At 38.2% G+C, this 20,945-nt stretch overlaps 1 protein-coding gene across 1 annotated transcript in view; it reads left to right on the top strand.

Annotated features, from left to right (window-relative positions):
- MPHOSPH10 (M-phase phosphoprotein 10) overlaps nucleotides 1–20,945 on the top strand; it is a 320,554-nt gene that overhangs the window by 85,995 nt on the left and 213,614 nt on the right. The window contains exon 3 of the mRNA XM_044078547.1: nucleotides 18,248–18,396. Within this exon, the coding sequence (XP_043934482.1) occupies nucleotides 18,248–18,396 (149 nt within the window). The remainder of the gene's footprint in view (nucleotides 1–18,247; nucleotides 18,397–20,945) is intronic.

Genomic DNA, 20,945 nt, shown 5'->3' with positions numbered 1-20,945 from the left:
ACTGGTCTAAACTAGTCGAGAAAGGCGGGAAAACAAGGATTATTTTTTTGTTTTTTTGGTTTTTTTTGTAGAAATACACAGAAAATGCAGACATTGATAAATTAGTTACACAGGCTAGCACACTTTAGTGGGCAGCCTCCACAGTTAAATTAAACAAACAAACAAGCAAACTTTCGACTAAATTCGACTAAATGTAACTTTAAGTGCAGATTTTAAAATAAATGCAGTAATAAGTAAAAAAAAACAGTTCAGGCTAGTTCAAAGTAAGCAGCAGAAGCTATTTTCAGTGAAAAAAAAGCAAAGATACTTAAATCCAGAAGGTAGTTGCTTTTTCGAGTTCCTTGCTGCTAGGACCACTCTGTAAACCCACGTGGAGCTTGTCTGAGCAGTATAGCCCTGTTAATCCAGCAATGCACATTTTCTGATGTTCAGTAAATAAAATAAAATTCTTAACTTTTATATAGCTTTAAGGTTATCAGTTATGTTGCTTGTATGACATTTTCTTGCAGAAAGTATTTGTTTAAAATTTAGAAACGCATTTACAGATGTGGTTAAATAAAATGTATCAAATCTTTCACTGTGAACATAGGAACAGTAAAATTAATCCTTTATATTCCTCCTGATAAAAAATGATTTAGCTTAAAATATAAATACATGCATATGTTTTGAGGCTTAAAATCCAGTACAAACCTTTTACTTAAAAAGCAAATCTATTATTTCAGAAAATAATAGTCCAGCAATAGCCCAGCAATTGGTGAAATAAGACTCCTTTGTTTTAAGCTTTTTAGATTTAGAAGCAGTTTACTAAGAATTCAGCTCACCCTGACTTTTTGAGATGTATTATTCCACTCCATTTCTTCTGTATTAAAAGATTTTATTACGGTTAACAAAAGTGGATTAAATATTTTGGTTCCTTTAGAAAGGAATAGTTTGATCTTTACAGGAAACACCAAAGTGGCTTTAGTATTTTTCTTTTTAAGTTTCTTGATCAGTGGTAAAAAGGATTTTCTTTTACTCATTTTTACTGGAGTAGTCGTCGTCAAATCTGACTGTGTTTACCTGTTTTAATAGGTGGATTGGACCATGCTGCTTTTAATGAGTTTTCCTTCTTGGAAGGTGCTGTCCTGGATCTATATGCTCGTTCAGTTCCAAAAGACAAAGTTTTGGGTAGATTTAATGTTTTATTTAACCAGGTAGTTAAGTTTGTTATATTATCTCCCTCATTAGAATTAATTCTAATGTTATTTCATCTCCATCTGTTTTCTAAATCATTGAGTTTTTCTATGAGACAGTTTGTTTTAAAATAAATTCAGTCTGAGACTCGCCTTAGGTTATTCTGCTTACATGATCATTCAAAGCCTCTCCTATATTGCTGCCTTGTGCCCCTTGTTTCATAATAGCTTAAAAATGTTCCATCCTCTTTCTGGTCTCTTTGAAACATTCTAGCTTTGTATCCAGTTTGTCTATTTTAAGTAGTATAACTGTACACTAGGTAATACTGACTGAATGTCTTTTTAACACAAGCATCCTGGATACCATTTCTTGAGTGACTCATGTTGAAGTCTTCCCTCTTAACCAAACCGTTATAATTCTGACAGAAAAACTATTGCTTTTGAAAAACTTGAAGGTATAAATCTTTTCTCTGACTATTAATGAATACAATTGGCTAGTAATTGTATTTGCGTTGTAGTCGCAATGTCAGAGGAAAGTTTTCAGTCGCAGAGCTTTCACCAGTTGTGCCTCTCAGCCATCTTGGCCACACCCCTTGAGACTGTTTTTTCAATGGAAATTTTCTTGGAGACTATGATGAAAAAAAAAGACTAACTCGTGGAATCTTAATAGGTTCATAGGTAGGTACTAGGCTATCGGCCCTAGGGCCCATACAAGCCTAGCTAAAAAAATATACCCTGGCTTTCACCACCCAAGAAAATTATTTTCCTGTGCCCCTGTCGAGCAGAGCCACAGAAGTGATCCCCGGGGTGAATTTCCCATTTCCCATCCAATCATCAAGATTTTTCTTGAAGAGTGCTAATGAGGAGCTCAGTTTGACATAGATAGGTAGTCTGTTCCAGAGTATGGGAAGTCTCTGGGACAGGAATCTATCCCTCCAGCATGTTCTGTTTATTGTGGTGACAAGGTTAAGGTCCCTAGAGCGTGTAGCTCGGAGGGATTGGGATTTCTTTAAGTGGAGCATGTCCAACAGCTCTGAGTTTGACATAGCTTTGTATGTTAGGCAGAGATCGCCCCTGAGTTAGGGGATATGCGATGGAGTAAAGCTGTAGCTTTTTGAGACGGTCTGCATAGGGCATCTGTTTGAGGCCAGTAATCCTCTTTGCGAGGTATTTCTGTGGTCTTTCCAGTTGTTGTAGATGTCTTGTGAGGTACATACCAAAAGGGGCGTTGTTCTCTATAATGGGTCTAATGAGTGATGAGTAGAGGGGAACAATGACCTCTTTTTTTCTGGATGAGAATCCTTTTGTGATGAGATGAGCCACGTAGAAGGATTTCCTGACCACTGTGGCAATGTGATTATCAAAGGAGAGACTACTGTCCACCTGTGTCCCAAGGTCTCTTATCACATTTTCGGCATTAAGTAGACTACCAGCTATGTGGTAGTTCATGGGTACAGAGTTTTTACCAAAGGGGATGACAATACACTTTTTGGCATTGAGCTTCAGGCCATGGCTTTGACACCAGGTATCTGTCTCAGTGAGGCCCTTTTGTAGTTTGTCCACATCGTTAGGAGTTTCAATTATGCCTCCTAGTTTGTAGTCATCTGCAAACTTTGTTAGCCAAAGACCTTCTGTGTTGGCCTGCACTTCAGAGAAGTAGATACCAAACAGGAGAGGACCCAGGACTGAACCCTGTGGTACTCCACTTGTCACTGGTCTGATGTTGGATTTGGAATACGCTACTTTCACAGTGTGGGTTCTGTCCATGAGCCAGTTGGCAGCCCATCTTGTGACATAGGGATTTATACCTAGTTTAGTGAGCTTACCTATAATTCCAGAGTAGGGGATGGTGTCGAAAGCCTTGGCGAGATCTAGATAAGCTGTGTGAACCATTTTACCCTCATCTATGGCTTTGGTGACTGCTTCAAAGAAGTCAGTCAGGTTTAGGAGACATGATCTGCCTTTTACAAATCCAAACTGAGTAGGGTCCAGAGTTTGGAGATTACCAATGTCTTTATTTGAGTTCCATGATGATACGTTCCATGGCCTTGCAGACCAGGCTCGTCAGGCTAATGGGGCGGTAGTTCCCGGGGTCTGTCGTGGCTCCCCCTTTGTGGAGTGGGATAACTGTCACGGTGCGCCATTCAGTGGGTACAAAGCCTGAGGTGAGGCTATGATTGAACATGGTGCTTAGGTAGGGTGCCATTTCATTCTGTAGTTCGTGTAGAACGCAGCCTGGGATATTGTCAGGTCCCATGGATGCTGTGTTCTTGGCTTTGGAGAGTGTGTTTTTTACCTGTGCAGCCGTGATTATAGGAACTTTGCATTCTTCTGGTATAGAGATGGGCCCTCTAGGCAGTGAGAGGGGGGTAAAGTTAGCACTGAACCTATCTGCTAGGATGTTGGCAATATCAGTTGGTTCTGTATGTTTAGTGCCATTATGCTGTAACTCGGAGCAGATCTGAGTGTTCCCATTTAGATTCTTGACATAGCTATAGAATGCTTTGTGGTTGTCTTTAGAGTCGGTGGCAATTTTGTTTAAGTAACTAGCTTTGGAGGATTTTATGAGGGATCTCAGCTTCTTGCTGAGGTTGACCAGGGAGTTCCTCCAATCATGGGATTTTACTCTCTTTTGCAACAGTTTCTTTCTTCTGTTGTAGAGTTTGTTTATGGCAGAGGACCACCAGATTGGCTTCCTTTTTTGGAGGATAACATCTTGGTTCTATTAGGGATAGCATGATCCATGCACTCGTGTAAGTGCTTATAAAGTGCATTTGTGTAGGATTCGGCAGTCCTACCTCTATTGTCCGTCTGCATGGGTGTCATGAAGTTTGCCACTTCTGTCTTAAGAATTGTGAAGTTGGCTTTTGAGAAGTTTTTTACGATGGTTTCCCTAATTGGGGCTGAGGGTGGAATGTGGATGTCTAGGCTGATAAGCTTGTGGTCGGATCTGACCAACGAGGAATTGACCTCTGGTGTGGAACACCGGTTTCCCATGTTGGTAATGACCAGGTCTAGGATATTGCTGCCCCTGGTGGGGGTGTGAATAAGTTGATCCAAGGCATTGGAATTTATGAATTCTAGAAAACGTTGAGCAAAAGAGTTGGTACATGAGTAGTTTTCCCAGTTAATGGTGGGGTAGTTGAAATCACCCATTATTAGGGTGTTGGGTTGTACCCTAATACTTTCCAGTGTATCAAGAAATGAGGAGTGTGAATCCTGGGGCATGGTGGGGGGGTCTGTAGCAAGCTACAATTTGGATTGCGGTCTTGCCCAGAGTTAGTTGCACTTGGATAATCTTGGATGCATTATGCTGTGCAACTAGCCTGGAGGTGTGAATATCCTTAATGAATATGGACACGCCTCCGCCTTTAGTGCTTCTTTCTGGGTTAGGTGGCCAAAAGATGTGGTATGAATTGAAGCCTGGTAATGCAGGGGTGCTCTCTGGAGCTTTGAACCAGGTCTCTGTCACTGCACAGATGTCAATGTTCTCCATTTTAAGGAGTGCCTCGAGTGAGTGCATTTTGAGGTTTAGACGTCTAGCATTGAGTAGCATTACCCTCAGATTTTGCTTGCTTGAACCTGTTACGGTGGTGAATTTGTCATTTGAACCTTGCCTAAAAAAGGCACTATAGGGGTGGCAAGAGTCTTAGCCAGTATCTGGAATCCTAAGGGCGACAGGTGCAGGCCATCTCTGGCAAAGCATCGTGGACTGTCGATCATGTCGTCCCAGGCAGACAAATACTGGATCCCCTTAGAATGACACCAGAAGCTTAGCCAATTGTTGAAGTCAATCATTTTGTCCTTGTACTGTGGTATCATTCTGGGTGATGGCAGGATGTTACTCTGGGTTAGGGTCATACCTGCCTGGAATACAAGATCGGAGAGCTCCTCCATGTCTCTCTTCATGTAGTCCAGGGAGGTACGTCTCAGGTCATTTACACCAACATGGACAATGACAGTGTCATATATGTACTTATTGTGGAGTGACCTGAGTGCATGCGTTATGTGGCGGATCCTGGCACCTGACAGGCAGCTGACAGTAACTTTCTCCTTGTTTAGTCTAGTGAGTGGAACATCAGTGTGCCTGACTATAGAGTCACCTATGACTAGAGTGTTGGGTACGTTGTTATGCCTTATGGGCTGTGGTTGAGTGGCACACTGAGTTTGTGGGCTATGTGTCATTTGCGTTGTGTCGGGGGGGTGGAGTTTGTTTGCGTTTATGCTTTGGATGTCCCTGATGCTTGGGCAGGTTTTTATTGAGAGCCTCTGTGAATGTAAGTGTGTGTTTTGTGTTTCTATGTGTGTGTTTTGGTGGTGTAGGTTTTGAGGGACTATGTGTTGAGTGTGGTGTGGTGCAAGTGCTTACCCTCTCCTCTTGACTGTCTAGTCCAGTCTTGGGTGAAGAGAGCTTTGCTTCCAGTTTGGCTATATAAGTGCATTTCTCACAGGTTGTAGTGTTGGGTGGTAGGAGGAGAGGGTTGTCTGTGTACATGAGGCAATTGCTGCATTGCCTCAAGATGCCCAGATTCATCAGGTAGACAGGATGTCTGCACAATTGTCATAAATGCTTTTAGAAGGAAAACAAAGAAAATGATTGAGACTTTTAAAAGGATATTTGAAAGTTTTATGTAAAGAAGTACTGGACATGATGAAAGGAGTTTATGGACTGGTGTTTGGAATTGTAATATTATGTTAAAAATAGAGAAAAATGTACATGTACCAAGCATTATGAACATGGAGGGAAGTAGGGGTGTTGTAAAATACTGGCAACATTTTTTGAGGAAAGGGATATTTGATAAGTAACTCTGACAAAAATAAATGTTATTTGTGGAGAAATAGGACATAATGCAAAAAATGTGAATTGAAATGCTATAAATGTAACAAATGGATGGATTGCAAAAATGAAAATAAGAGCAAGGAAAAAATGAGCAAGAAGAAATTTTAGTAGTAGTAGAAATAAAAATTGGATGAGAACAAAAATAGAGGACATAGAAGGTTCTGAAGTAAGTGAAGACATAAATTGGGATGTAGAAAAACATAGTGTGTGTGTGTGTGTGTGTGTGTGTGTGTGTGTGTGTGTGTGTGTGTGTGTGTGTGTGTGTGTGTGTGTAGATATATATATATATATATATATATATATATATATATATATAATCTAAAATAAAATCCTATTGGTAAAAGGGTAGAAGACAGAAAAAGAAAATTTAAAAACAAAAGTACAAAAGAAAAAAAAAATAAAGTAAATGTATGAAAAAGAAAATATGCAGCTAATGTTGGGATGTTATGAACAGAAAAAGAGAAAGCAAAAATCATGATAGGAGACCTTAATAAGGACAGTGACATAAATGGACATGAAATCTTATGGGTAATAATGGAAGAATACAAGTGAGAAAACTAGGAAATTATGTATGTCAGTGTATGGTAGTAAAAGTACTTGTAAATGGCTGGTGAAGCCAAGAGATGCATATGAAGAGTGATAAGACAGGGATGTCCAGTGAGTTGTTTACTGTTTGCATTTGTTATAAATCGTTTAGTATGTGAAATAAATTACAAAATGAAAGAGGCAGGGTATATAACTCTTGAAGGGTTAGGAATTCTTGTTCTGGTAATATATGCAGATGACCTAATAATTGCAAAAACAATCTGGATGAAAGACGTAATTTGCATAAGTGACTGTCTAGAGATCATAAGAATGGCTTTAAATAAAGAGAAAATTAAAGGTTTAGATGTAGTAAAGATTGGGGGTCTGTATTTTACAATGAAATTTCTGTGTTTGGTATAAAATTTGGAAATAAAGATTTAAGTAGACTTCAGTGAAATATTATAAATAATGTTCTCCAGAAAAGTTTTATTTGATAAATTCAATATTGATGGGAGAAATGGCATGCTTAACTAGTATTTCTGTTGCCAACGGTATTTGAAAAGGAATTATTGGAGATATTTTTCATGTATATGGTGTTTTAGATTAAATGCAGTAAAAAGAGGAGTTTTGTTAGTAAATAAAGGAGGTGGTTTAGGTTAATTAACCCAGTGGTGTACGCTGCCTTGTTAAACTTGTACAAGTTGTTAAAGTGGATAAATGAAAAACATGAGTGATTAGTAGTAAAATGGTATAAATATAAGTATGATGAATTTTGGGGTATGGCAGAGAGTAAGAGAGAGAGAGAGAGTATAAATCTTCTTTCGGCTGCTCCCATTAGGGGTCGCTACAGCGGATCATCTGTTTCCATTACTTCCTGTCCTCTGCATCGTGCTGTGTCACACCAACCACCTGCATGTCCTCTCTCACCACATCCATAAACCTTATCTTAGGCCTTCCTCTTGTCCTGTTACCTGGCAGCTTCATCCTTAGCATCTTTATCCCAATATACTCTGCATCCCTCCTCAGCACATGTCCAAACCAATGTAATCTTGCCTCTCTGGCTTTGTCTCCAAACCTTCCAACCTGGGCTGACCCTCTAATATACTTATTCCTAATCCTGTGCACCCTCATCACACCCAGTGCAAATCTTAACATTTTAACTCTGCCACGTCCAGTTCTGACTTCTGCCTTTTTGTCAATGCCACTGTCTCCAACCCATATAACATAGCTGGACTCACTACCCTCTTGTAGACCGTCCCTTTCACTCTTACTGGTACTAGTCTGTCACAAATCACTCCTGACACTCTTCTCTGCCCACTCCATCCTGCCTGTACTCTCTTCTTCACCTCTCTTCCACACTCACCATTACTCTGAACAGTTAATCCCAAGTATTTAAACTCATCCACCTTCTCCACCTCTACTCCCTGCATCCTCACCATTCCTCTATCCTCCCTCTCATTCACACACACACACATTTTGTCTTAGTCCTGCTGACCTTCATTCCTCTTCTCTCTAGAGCATATCTCCATCTCTCCAGGGTCTCCTCCACCTGTTGCGTACTGTCACTACAGATCACAGTGTCATCTGCAAACATCATAGTCCACAGGGACTCCTGTCTGATCTCGTCTGTCAACTTGTCCATCACCGTTGAGAGACTATAAATGAGGAAATAAAATATTACAAAGAAAAAATATTTTGTGTAAATACAAATTGATGATATAAAAAAAGAAAAGTATGGTATAAGAATGTAATGATTAAACATTACTATGTAAAACCATAGGAAAATCTAACCAATGAAAATTTAAAGCTATAAAAATAAAAAGTAAATGGTGTAATCAGAAAGTAGAATGTCAAGATTTTTTTGTAGAGACTGGTAATAGATAAATTACCAGTAAAAGGAAATATGCCATATAAAAAGAAAAGTGATGGTTTCTTCTTCTTGACGATCCAAACATATTCTGTCTAATGTGTGTTTTGAAATGTAAAAAAGTTAAAACTTTATGGGGAAACTTCATAAAGAAGAGTTTTTGGTGATATTCAAGAAGTGGGTAAAATAAGCATGGATATAATTTAATATAGCAATAACCCACGTCTGGGTATGGGTAATGCTGGATTTACCCACGGTTGGTGGGGTTTGGTCCTGAGGGCGAAGCCCGAGCGACCAGACAAAGCCAACCGTGGGTAAATCCAGCATTACCCACACCCAGAAGTGGGTTATTGCTATTATACAATGACATTATTTAAGAAAAAAAATAATTACTTTTCTTAAATAATGGCATTGTATAATGCCTCCTTGCTGCCCTTCCGCAGCTGTCTGGTATTCCGCGGCAGTTCTGATGTACTGCACATGCGTATGCCTACGCAGTACATCAGAGCTGTGGGCAAAAGCAACGGAGAAAGCAAGATCTCCGTTGCTTTTTACTGTTTTGCTATGTTAAATGGGTTTAACATAGCGAGACAGCTTTAACCCATTTAACATAGCGCGACAGTTTTGAAAAAAGCAACGGAGAAAGCAAAATCTCCATTGCTTTTTACAAACTGTTTTGCTATGTTAAATGGGTTTAACATAGCGAGACAGCTTTAAAATAAGCAATGGAGATCTCCGTTGCTTATTTTAAAGCTGTTTCGCTATGTTAAACCCATTTAACATAGCGAGACAGGTTTAAAAAAAAAGCAACGGAGAAAGCAAGATCTCCTTTGCTTTTTACACACTGTGTCGCTATGTTAAAGGAGTTTAACATAGCGAGACAGCTTTAAAAAAAGCGAGACAGTGTTTTAGAAAAGACTTATACTAATGGGAAAAAGTCCGGGCGACCGGACCTTTTTCCATTAGTATAAGTCGATTTACAACGTGCGCGCTGGCCAATCAGCATGCACGTTTTGGAATATTAATGGGGGGTCATGCTATAATATGAATGTTAGAATACAAGTAAGTATGCTAAAAGAATAGATAAAAAGTAATTTTGTGTTCTGTGGGTAATATGGAATGAAAGAATAAAGTTATGTTTGGTAAATGGATTTTAGCAGCAATATAAAGTCAGAGTATTTATGGAAAACGGAGTGAGTGTCTAAAAGGGCTGAAAATTTTGTGCGATGAGTAAACAGATTTGTGTCTGTGTGTATGTATGTGTCTGTGTGTGTGCATATATATATATGTATATGTATGTATATATGTGTGTGTGTGTGTGTGTGTATGTATATGTATATGTGTGTATATATATATATATATATATATATATATATATATTATATATGTGTGTACGCTTGTAAATGTTTTTAAATATTTTGTACATAAGAATTATTTTGTATGTTAAGGATCCCTACTCTTAGGTGCTAAATGGTGTTGGTGTTGAAGGGCTCCTACAGCAGGAACTAAGAGGCCTAACCGAAGCAGCAGCAGCACAGTGAAGTAGAGAAAAAGCTGTGAAGAGTTTAGGGGCAGAAAATGAAAATTTGGAGAAAAATGTGTTCAATATGTAACATCACATTGCAGATGTATTCTTGTGTGGTGGATGATGCAAAGGAGCAATGTTTAGCTGTCTCAGTGGAGAATGAAGTAAGCAAGTCCATTGGAGTGCTGCAGATAACAAAACTAGTGTCAGGCGAGCTTGTGAATGATAAACTGTTGAAAATAATCGAGCAGGATGATTTAGGTGACAGTTCTGCTGTTTCATGAGGTGAGATGGCAGATGACTTTTTTGGAAGTGCTGAGGATAGTAATGTGGAGAACGAACCAAGTAATGTGGAAGCAGAGAATGCAGTAGTTAAAACTTGCACAACAGTGACAGTAGGCAAAAAAGGATAACTGCAACAGACTATAAAGCTGTTTTAAAAATGTGAAAGCCACCTGTGAGAAAAAAATGAGACTGTAATAGACGTTTCATTTGAGATATATATATATATATATATATATATATATATATATATATATATATATATATATATAATGGGTGTGTGTGTGTGTGTGTGTATATTTTTAGATATATACACACACACACACATACAAATAGATATAGAGAGATATGGGACAGTTTTGGTAACTTCTGGAATTTTAAAGCTTGAGAAATTCAGCTTTTTATATGTATAGGGAGAGAGACTTTTTCTGACTTAACATTTGAAACGGGACTGATGATGAAATATCTGGAACTGTGCATCAAAAAGAGCAATTTATCTATGGAGCTATTGTTTTCTGGTGTAATTTAAATGTTAAACAATGTTACCTCCAGTTTAGAACTGAGGAACTGGAAGAATATGTTGGACACATGCAGGGTTTATGTGAAACTGTTAACATTGTAAAGGTTAGACGTGAGAGAAACTTATGGAATGCAAGGTGGAGGTTAGAAGCTGCTTTGAGATGTGAAAAAAACATGGTGAAATACTTTCCAGGTGTTACTTTTGTGTCAGGTCATAGAAGGACATTAAGATATGCTGGCTAGCCTAAATTATGATTCTTTTGTTAAGATGTTCTTATTCAGTTAATAACTGCAACAATATAACTATGTGACCAGTGTAGGGAGAAAGGACATGCAGCAAGAAGGTGTGTGACTAAACACAGGCTGTGTTAAAAAAAAAAGGGGGGGGGACTTTTGGATGGGTTGACAAGAGCACACAATAAATGAAAAAGAAGAGGAAAGGGAAGAAAACATACATGAGGAATGAAAACAAGAGGCCACGGGAGAGAGTGAACCAGGTAAAGAAGAAACTGCAGAAGAAGAAAAAATATAGTGGGAAGAAAAAGGAGCATGTGCATGCAGGGAGGCAGTTCAGAAGAAGGGTTTGGTGCTAAAATTTTTTGAAGTTCTAACCAGTAAAAAAAAATCTGATTCGGATGATCAAGGTTTATCTGTGCATAAACACAGGAAAAAATATTCAACAGTGAAAAGAAAAAAATTAAGAAGATAGAAATTTAACAATATTTCTCCTAAACTTAAAGAAGGAAAAGCAACACTTTTAGAATGTTTTCAGTAAATGTGAACAGTATTACCACTTAAGGAAGGATAGAAATACTGGAATGGTGTGTTAAATGTGGGGTGGATGTTATTACTTTAGCGGATATAAGATTCCTGACAATTGAAAGACTGCAAAGAAAGTTGTGGGAAGGAAAATATAATATGGAACTTAGGCAGTGAAAGTTCTTCTGGGGTGGCTGTGTTGTGTTAAAACAAATACAGTGAAAATACTAGACATAGTAGAAGACAACCAACAACATTGAAATTGGTGAACAAATGTGAGAGTATAAGGCATCAAATTTGTATGGCTTTACAGTGACTTTGTCAAATTTGTGAGGGAATGAAACACATATGTCTCACCATGTAATTAATGTTTGGAAGGACGCTGAAGGGAATGAGAAGGGAGAAATTGTATCAGGATAGAAAAATGAGAGAATTGAAGGTAAAAAAATCCAGAATAAGTTAAGGAAGAATTTGAAAAAGAAGTTACTATTGGTGAATTGGATGTGGTATTTATGTAAATGTTGATTCAGTTCCCATTACAATCTGGACTGGATACTGAATGTATAAAATATTGACTGACTGTCACAAAGGGTAGTTTGTAAATATACTGAATGAATGGCTGAAGAAAGGTTTTGTTTAAAAATAATTTTTGTAGTGGGATATTAAAATTTTATAGGAAAGAAATGCAAGAAGAATTAAATGAAAAATTGGCGTCCCACTGATTTATAACATTTTTATAGGAATAATATATAGGCGACTGGAAGGAAGGATGAGGGGTATAATGGAAGAAATTATGTATGGTGTGTGTGTATATATAGTTTCATAGTTTAATACTAAGCTAACTGCCCTTGCGAGCCATTTTAAGCCTAGCCAATTATCCCTTGTGAGACTCAAACCCTCTCCCAACCCCCCTATATATATATATATATATATATATATATATATATATATATATATATATATATATATATATATATATAAAGGGAAGTGATAGCCAAAATTGTTATTGTCTGAGAGAAATTGGATGATGATACAAGTAAAAGGGAAGATGTGAAAGTTATCATAGGTGATATTAAGAAGACGTGTGATACTGTACAACATGATGTTATGGACAAATATGGACTAGGTAGTAAAATCTCATGTGCTTAGTTTTTGATGTATTTGTCAGCATATTACTCTCCTGTGCCCAAATGTTCAATTTGGTCAAATTTGTTTGTAGACATGCCCTGTCTGTACCACATGTGACCAGTTTACCCATTTTCAAGTCTTCCACGTTCAGACTGTAAAACACTTCAGAGATGAAAAAGATCTGAAAGGTACCACCTAAACAAGTATGGGCCCAGGATAGAGCTCTGCGGAACACCCTGACTGTAACCTAGAAGTTCACCTCTCAATTTGCTGTATGTTACTTTCCATGTCCTGGGTGTAAGCCATGCAGCTATCTATCTTACCAAGCTGCATCAATAGCTAGTTCTAATTTATTGATCAGTGTTTTGTCCATGACCCTATTAAATGCTGAAGTTAAGTCCTATATCAGTATCGGTTACATTACAGCACATTTCATTTATAGCTGTTGTTATGTTATAGAACATCATGTTAACAGGTGGTTGTAGCTCTATTTTCAACTTCTGAATGCTTATATATGGTTTCAAGTCCCAACCTTGCCAGGTTTGACAATAATTTATCCAAAGTGACCGTCTACATTATTTCTTCAGAACATGAAAGTAAACTTGTGGGTCTGTCTTTTTCCCATTTCCCTTAAAGATAGATTTAACAAGCGAGTGTCTTGATTTCTTGAGGAATCTCCACATACTTAAATGACCTAGTGAATAACCAATGTAACAGTATTATAAGTTCATGCCAAAGTGTTCTCAGGTCATTATTACTAATTCTGTCTTCGATCTGTGCATTGTTTGGGTGCAGTTTGCATAGTTCTTTTTCAATATAATCTAATTTAATTTCAGTATATGAAATTTATCAAAATGTTATTAGGACAGTTTGTCTTCTTCTTTGGGGAGCCAAACTGCTTTGCATAAGATTTTTTAAATAAATGTAAAATCTGTTGTGTTTGAGAATATGTTTAGCATTTACACACACAAGTTTATAGGTTCAAATGTAAGTACTAGGCTAGTTACATTTTCTGGCTGTTTTAAGCTTAGACAGTTTCCCTTCAAAGGTGAGAATCAAACCCTTTACCTTGTGTTTACAAGGTAAACACCTTAACTCTAATACTAACCTCAACCCCTCCCCCCTGAAAAAATGTGTTGACCATGCAAATGTATCAGTTTGCTTGCTTTTTATTCTACCACATCTTGTGCATCTATAAAATGGTTTCCAGTTATGCTCAATATCTTTATATTATTTGTCTTCAATTTTTCTTGATCTTTTCTGACATTGTATTCACTTTGTCCAACTTGTTAATTTCCATTTTCAGAGTTATAATTTGACCTCTTTTCCATTTCTTATATTTTTATATTCATGTGTCTTGTTATTTATGAAAATATCCTCCTGACCTTGTGAGCCTTGATCATGATGTTAAACTTTTCCCCTCAATTTCTCACTGTTTCAAAACCTGCCATATTCCTTCTGCAGTTTTCCACTGAATGCCATCACCAATTAGTTTTGCGTAGTGACTGCTTTGCTTCCTTGTAGACTGTTCTAGTCAGAGATTTAGATTTCATTTTGGAAGAATTAACTCGCAGCAATTTAAACTTTATTTCAAGTTTTAATACCACTGATGTGCAGCGATCGTGGGTTATAAAGTAGCAGTCATTTCCTTAGGAACATAAGCAATGTCTAGTAAGTTTTGTTATCTGGTAGTCTTTTTAACAACCTGAAACAATTGGTTATGAACATGTGTTGTAAATAATTTCCTTATTAATGTTGAATTAATTCCACAGCCACTATTTTTTCCCTCCTGTGTTTCACTCAAGAAATGTATGAATTCCTCTAGGTCATCAGCACTTGACTGTGGTATATACATTCCAGCAATTGCTATGTGTTCAGGGGTTGTCTTTATTGTTGTAGTTACACAGTCTAACAGTATTGGTGTTATCACTGAACATGTAATAATGACCGGTCTCATTAGCAATCTTTAATCCCTGTCATAACACCTCCACCTGATTTTTTTGTTAGAATATCTGCTACAGTAAAAACATTTTATACCCATTCTGTGGTTATTTCCAGTACTAATCCTTATTTTGAAGGATACTAATGGAGAGCTAAATTGGAAGGTTGTCCCTACTTTGACAGTGGAGAGACGTTTTATGGAAAATAGAAGAGAAGACCAGGAAAAAGAGGTTTTCATTAGTCATGGTCTTTTTCTTGTTTATCAAAATTAGTACCAAAATGTAAATGTTCTGTCATTAGTGAGATACATCTTGAAGCTAAAAGAAATTAAATGTGTTGTACTATTAGAAAGAATGTAATTTATGTTAATAGCCAGGGATGTAAGGATGTAAAAGCATTGTGGTGTTTTCAGGGTGGATAAATGAAAATTGCATGAGAAGGGGTTTCTCGGATGTACACATGTATACATTGCACTCAAGAAGTGAATAGTTGTCTACACTGGAGTATATACTTCAGAAAGAACAGTTTACATGTTTAGAATTGATCGAGGAATTTGGCAAAAATCACAGTCATTAAATATTTGAAGCATATGTATTATTGTTTGCCTTTGTTTACTGGGAAAGTTGGACTGGGCATTAAACCTATTTTCATAGGAGGCCTGGCTAGTACAGTAATACATGAAACAGAGTCATGCAAACAAAATACATTAAATTGAATTATCAAATGAGTACATACATCTGTGTCCCTCATTCACAGAAGCTTCTACACTTCTGTCTTATTTACCTATTTGGCAAAATAGAAGAATATAGAAAGGGAACAACACAATGTAAAGGTGAAACCAGTTTGTAAAGAATGTTACTTATTTTGTAAGAATAAGTATTAGTGTATTTAAAGTTGTATATAATTGGATTACAAATATAAAAAGTGAGTATAGAAAGAGTTGATACTGGATGGAATTATTTACAAAATATTTTTATTATGTACAGTTTTACACAGGAGGTTCTGCTGATTATTCCAATGGGCTTGGCTATGACCAGGAAGGTATGAGGTCTGGAGGGAAAGTATAGGGAGGGAGTGTTCAGATTATTCTGATGTATTACAAGAACATAACAGTGAATTAATTGGGTGGATTTTCAGTTGTAGTTTGAATGAAGAAAGGTTGCTAATGATCCTTAAATTTAGAGAGAGAGAGAGTTCCATATTCTGAAGTTTGTTTACCATGTAGGTTCATAGGTAGGTACTAGGCTATTGACCCTGGGGCCTGTACAAGCCCAGCCAAAAAGTTACCCTGGCTTTTGCCACCCAATAAAATTATTTTCCTGTGCCACTGTCGAGCAGAGCCACAGAGGTGATCCCTGGGGTGAATTTCCTATTTCTCATCCAATCATAAAGATTTTTCTTGAAGAGTGCTAATGAGGAGCTTTGTTTGATATAGATAGGTAGTTTATTCCAGAGTATGGGAAGTCTCTGGGACAGGAATCTACCCCTCCGACATGTTCTGTTTATTGTGGTGACAAGTAGGGCTTCTCCTTCCAGTTAGCTTTGTGTATGCTTAGTAAGAATTTGTATGTGAATCACAGACTTGTTAGTATGTTTGGTTTATAGATTAGATTGTGTGTTGTTAGTAGTTGAGTTGTCTAGATGGTTTACAGCATTTCGGTTTTTGGAGGGCTGTGCAACGATGAGCCCTGTAGGGAAAGTTCTGTGCAAATTTTGTGATTTATTTATTGTAGCATTGCTGTATAGTAGACATGTTAGAGAGCACATTAATGAGCATGGGTGAGGCACAAAATAGTGTTGAAAGTAGGTAGACAGATGCTGTAGTTTTTCTGTCTTCAGTGAGAAATGTATTTATGCAGCATAAGGTCCCAAGTTTGTGATGTCTTTTTTACTACTTGTACAATAAGTCGTGTTTTAGGTTATCATCAAAAGTGACCCCAGATAGTTTGATATATGTAAATTGTTGAATTTAAGTGTTGTTTAGGGAAGTAATGCTTAGGTCTGGCTTTCTAACATTGTGTGATTTGGCAGTAGAGAGGAGTAATTTTGTCATTTGGGGATTTAGCAGGAGTTGAGAGTTAAGCCAGGACAAAATGAAGGAAAATTCTTGAGTTTTTAAGATTTCCTGCTGCACAAATGAGTGTCAAGTCATCTGCTTATTGTTCCAGCTTGACATGATCAGAGTCTGTCTGACAGTCATGTAAGAATATGTTAAAAAGTAGATGCCTTAAGACTGAACCCTGAGCTATCCCTATTATAACTGATAGAAAGGAGGACAGTATCAGAGATTTCATGTATTTGCTCTTTGTGATTTACATGGAGAGCTAATTCTGGTCTATAGAATACTGTAAAGATATAAACTCATTTAAAGTTTAAATTTTGCATAGGGCACCCAACGCAGCAAGTTCAAGGCAGAATAATGTCAGCTTGCAAATGCCCCATTGCACTTTAATGGGTTAGGGTATTGTTTTAATTTTAAACTACTACAGCAGTGGAGTACTTTGACTTTAAGTCAAGTCAGTGAAGCACTGGCTGCATTTACTTTGGACTAGTTAAAGACTGTATGGTATTGGATACATTTCTTTTGACTTCCATTTATCTGATTGTGTGAGCTGTCCTGCTTTTCTCTGGTACATTTAAGCATGAGTATGTAGTTAGCTTGCTGCAGGGAGTACCACACAGCTGTCCCTGCCCCCTCCCCCTGCTGCCCATGTTATTTCCTTTCCACCTATGCCAATTCCTTTTAAATGCCTCGTGTTAAGCTATGCATCCGACATTCAAGAGCTTTTTCCATTTGTCAGTAACCTTTTTGTCAGTAAGCATTACTTCATATCCTAGACAAATGCTGCTGCCATGCAGTTTTGAGTTCTGACCCTCCTACTATGTCACATGTTTCACTTATTTTTACATAATCAGGACACACTAAATTGGCCCTAAGCGTGAGTGTGTGTATGTGTGTACCTTCTGTTTAAGGTTGGACGCCGGGCTGGCAACTCAACACCGTAAAACTCCACTGCCAATCATGAGTGGACAGGTGATCCGCTGTGGCAACCCATAACCGGAAAAAAGCCAGAAGAAGAAGTTAATGACCTTTTGTACCCATATCATCTCTTCTACCTCATAGTTTGCATGGAATGTAGTCTCTGGCTGAAACATCATTCTGTCTAGTTCTTTAGTCATCCAAATGCCGTCCTCGTTACCGTTTGCATTAGTTAAGTGTTCTTTCCCAATGCATTCTCTGTAACCAGCATGGTACTCTTGCTGCAGTGTCTCACCTGTGTGTTGTATAGCAGTGAGATAAAATTCATGTCCTTGATGTCCATCTGTCTGTCTTGTTATGCAGGCCTACATTCTTTTAGCACGGACTACTGCTTTCTGTTTCTTCTGTTTCTTCCCAGGTCACGATAGTTCCTACCACTGTGAGTTTAAATGTGTTTTCAGATAACATCTTTGCTTGCATGAAGGATGACATGATGGGCTTTTTTGTCCTTCAACTTCCAGTGCTGAATTGATATATTAAACATTTGTGAAAAATGGCATTATAGCATTCTTCCTCCTAAAAAAGAAAATAAATGAAATTTATATTCTTTTTAGGATGGTGTATCAAAAAGATGGAAGACTGTGTAGTGTAAGGCTTCGTTTCCATATAATAAATGCTGCTGTGTAATAACTTGCCCTTATTTTTTCAGTTGCGCAAACATGCCAGAGATCTGAAATACAAGGACTTCTTTGATCCTATTGAAGATGACGACGCTTGCAATGCTGGAGATGGTGCAGATGCTGATTCTGAACAAATAGAAGATGATCAGGAAGAAATGGAAGATGAAGATTCAGATGAGTAAGTAGCCATCCGTTTTTTTCTTAAATATCTGTTTTCTGTGTGCCAACCTTAATGTTTCAAAAAAAAAAAAAAATATATATATATATATCACTGATGTGAGCATCAATTACCGTATATATAACAAGTGGCACACATCTATTGATATCAACAGGATGAACATTTGTGTTTGCAAAGCGACCTTTGCTGCCCAGTGGTATACATTGGTTCATAGGTTGATCTGTGTATACTAGGCTATTGGCCCTAGAGCCTTTACAAGCCTAGCCCATAGGATTACCCTGGCAAAGTGCCACTCGATCTTGGTTCCCTGTGCCTCTGAGTACAGTCACTGGAGTGATCCCCTGGGTGAAGTTTCCCATCCACTCATCAAGATTCCTCCTTGAAGAGGGACAGTGAGGTGCTCTGTTTGACATGTATGGGAAGTCTGTTCCATAGCTTGGGCAGTCTCTGGGTTATACATTCTGTTGATTGTGGTAATGAGGTTGAGGTCTCTGGAGTGTGTGGTGTGGAGGGATTGGAATTTCTTTAGATGTAGCATTTCAAACAGAGCTGGGTCAGACATGGCTTTGTAAGTCATGCAGAGATCGCCTCTAAGTAGGCGATATGAGACAGAGAATAGTTGGAGTTTTTTTGAGTCTCTCCATATAGGACAAGTGTTTAAGGCCTAGGATCCTCTTTGTGAGGTACTTTTGCAGCCTCTCCAGTTGTTGCAGGTGTATAGTGAGGTACATGCCAGATGGGGCATTGTACTCTATTGGCTTAATGAGGGAAGACTAGAGGGAGACAATGACCTCTTTCTTCCTGGATGCAAAACCCTTAGTAATCCGATGTGCAACATAGAAGGACCACAGTGGCAATGTGGTAGTCAAAAGAGAGGTTGCTGTCAACCTGTGTTCCCAGATCTCTTATAAAACCTTCTGTGTTCAGTGCACTGCCATCGATGTGGTAATTCATAGGAACTGGGTTTTTCACAAAGGGGATGACGACACATTTTTTGGCATTGAGCTTAAGGCCATGGTTCTGACACCAGTCATTGGTCTCAGTGAGGCCTTTCTGCAGGATGTCAGCATCACTTGGGGAGTTTATAAGGGCTCCCAACTTGCAATTGTCTGCGAACTTTGTCAGCTAGAGTCCCTTCGTGTTAGCCTGGACTTCTGAGAAGTAGATACCAAACAGTAGAGGACCCAGGACGGATCCCTGTGGGACTCCACTTGTGACTGGTCAGCAGTCTGACTTTGAGTCACTTATTTTCACACTGTGGGTTAGTTTGCAACCCACCTAGTGATATATAGGGGTTGATGCCTAGTTTAGGGAGTTTTTCTATGATTCCTGAGTGGTGAATGGTATCAGAGGCCTTGGCCAGGTCAAGTTAGGCTGTATGAACCACCTTGCTTTCATCCACAGCTCTGGTGACCGACTCAAAGAAGTCGACCAAGTTGAGCAGGCATGATCTACCCTTCACAAAACCAAACTGTATGGGATCTATACTTAGGAGATTCCTTATATCCTTGTTTATTAGGTCCATGATGATGTGTTCCATAGCTTTGCATATCAGACTTGTCAGGCTAATGGGGCGATAGCTCCCAGGGTCTGTAGTCGCTCCTCCTTTGTGAAGAGGGATGACTATAGCAGTGTGCCATTCGGTAGGGACAAAGCCTGAGGTGAGGCTGTGATTGAACAGAGCACACAGGTGAGGTGCCAGATCACGCTGTAGTTCATGCAGATGTTGTTTTAACATTTATTAATGCAAGCAGTTACAGGGTTTATTTTACATTATGAATTGTATTAAAAAGAACTTTTAAAGTGTAGAATTGTTGTTGTAAATTGTTATTTATGTTAGTGGAGGTGAAAAGGATTGTGGGTAAAGCCTATGAAATGTTAATTTTAGTAATGCACTGTTTTTATTGGCAAAGTTGTATTTAATTGAAGTATTTAAGGCATGTAATTTAGTTTAATTTGTATCTGATGAAGATGAGGACAAAAACATATTTTCAAGAAGTATCGTTTGTGTTGTGCTTTCTTACTGCATTAAAACTGTGTTAAGCCCATCAACTGTTTCCTGTCTTCTGGAGTTCCATTGAGGTGTGGATAACTTTTCTAAACTGCAATTGCACCTTTTTTTCATTGTGGTCAAGTAGAACACAGCCAAGGATATTGTTAGGTCCCATAGAAGCTGTATTCTTGGCCTTGGACAGTGCTGTTTTAACCTATGCAGCATTAGTACTGGGTGTCTGGCAATCTACTAGCATTGTGATTGGTCCTTTGGGGGTGTGAGAGGGGTAGAGTTGGCACTGGATGTGTCACCCAGTATATTGGCAATATCTGTTGGCTCTGTATAGGAGGTACAATTGTTGCAGTAGCTCAGAGCAAATCTGGTTATTGCCATGGAGATTCTTTACATAACCATAGAAGGCCTTGTGGTTGTCTTTACTATCTGCTGCAATTCTGTTTTCATAGCTAGCTTTAGAGGATTTGATGAGGGATCTCGACTTTTTGTGAAGGCTGATAAGGGAGTTTTTCCAGTCTTGAGACTACACCTTATTCCACAT

The sequence above is a fragment of the Protopterus annectens genome, chromosome 7.part1 (assembly GCF_019279795.1).
Source record: "Protopterus annectens isolate FY-2018-M chromosome 7.part1, PAN1.0, whole genome shotgun sequence".
Lineage (NCBI taxonomy): Eukaryota > Metazoa > Chordata > Ceratodontiformes > Protopteridae > Protopterus > Protopterus annectens.
Note: the sequence above shows the minus strand (reverse complement) of the source record. Positions and strands in the feature narration are given on the sequence as shown.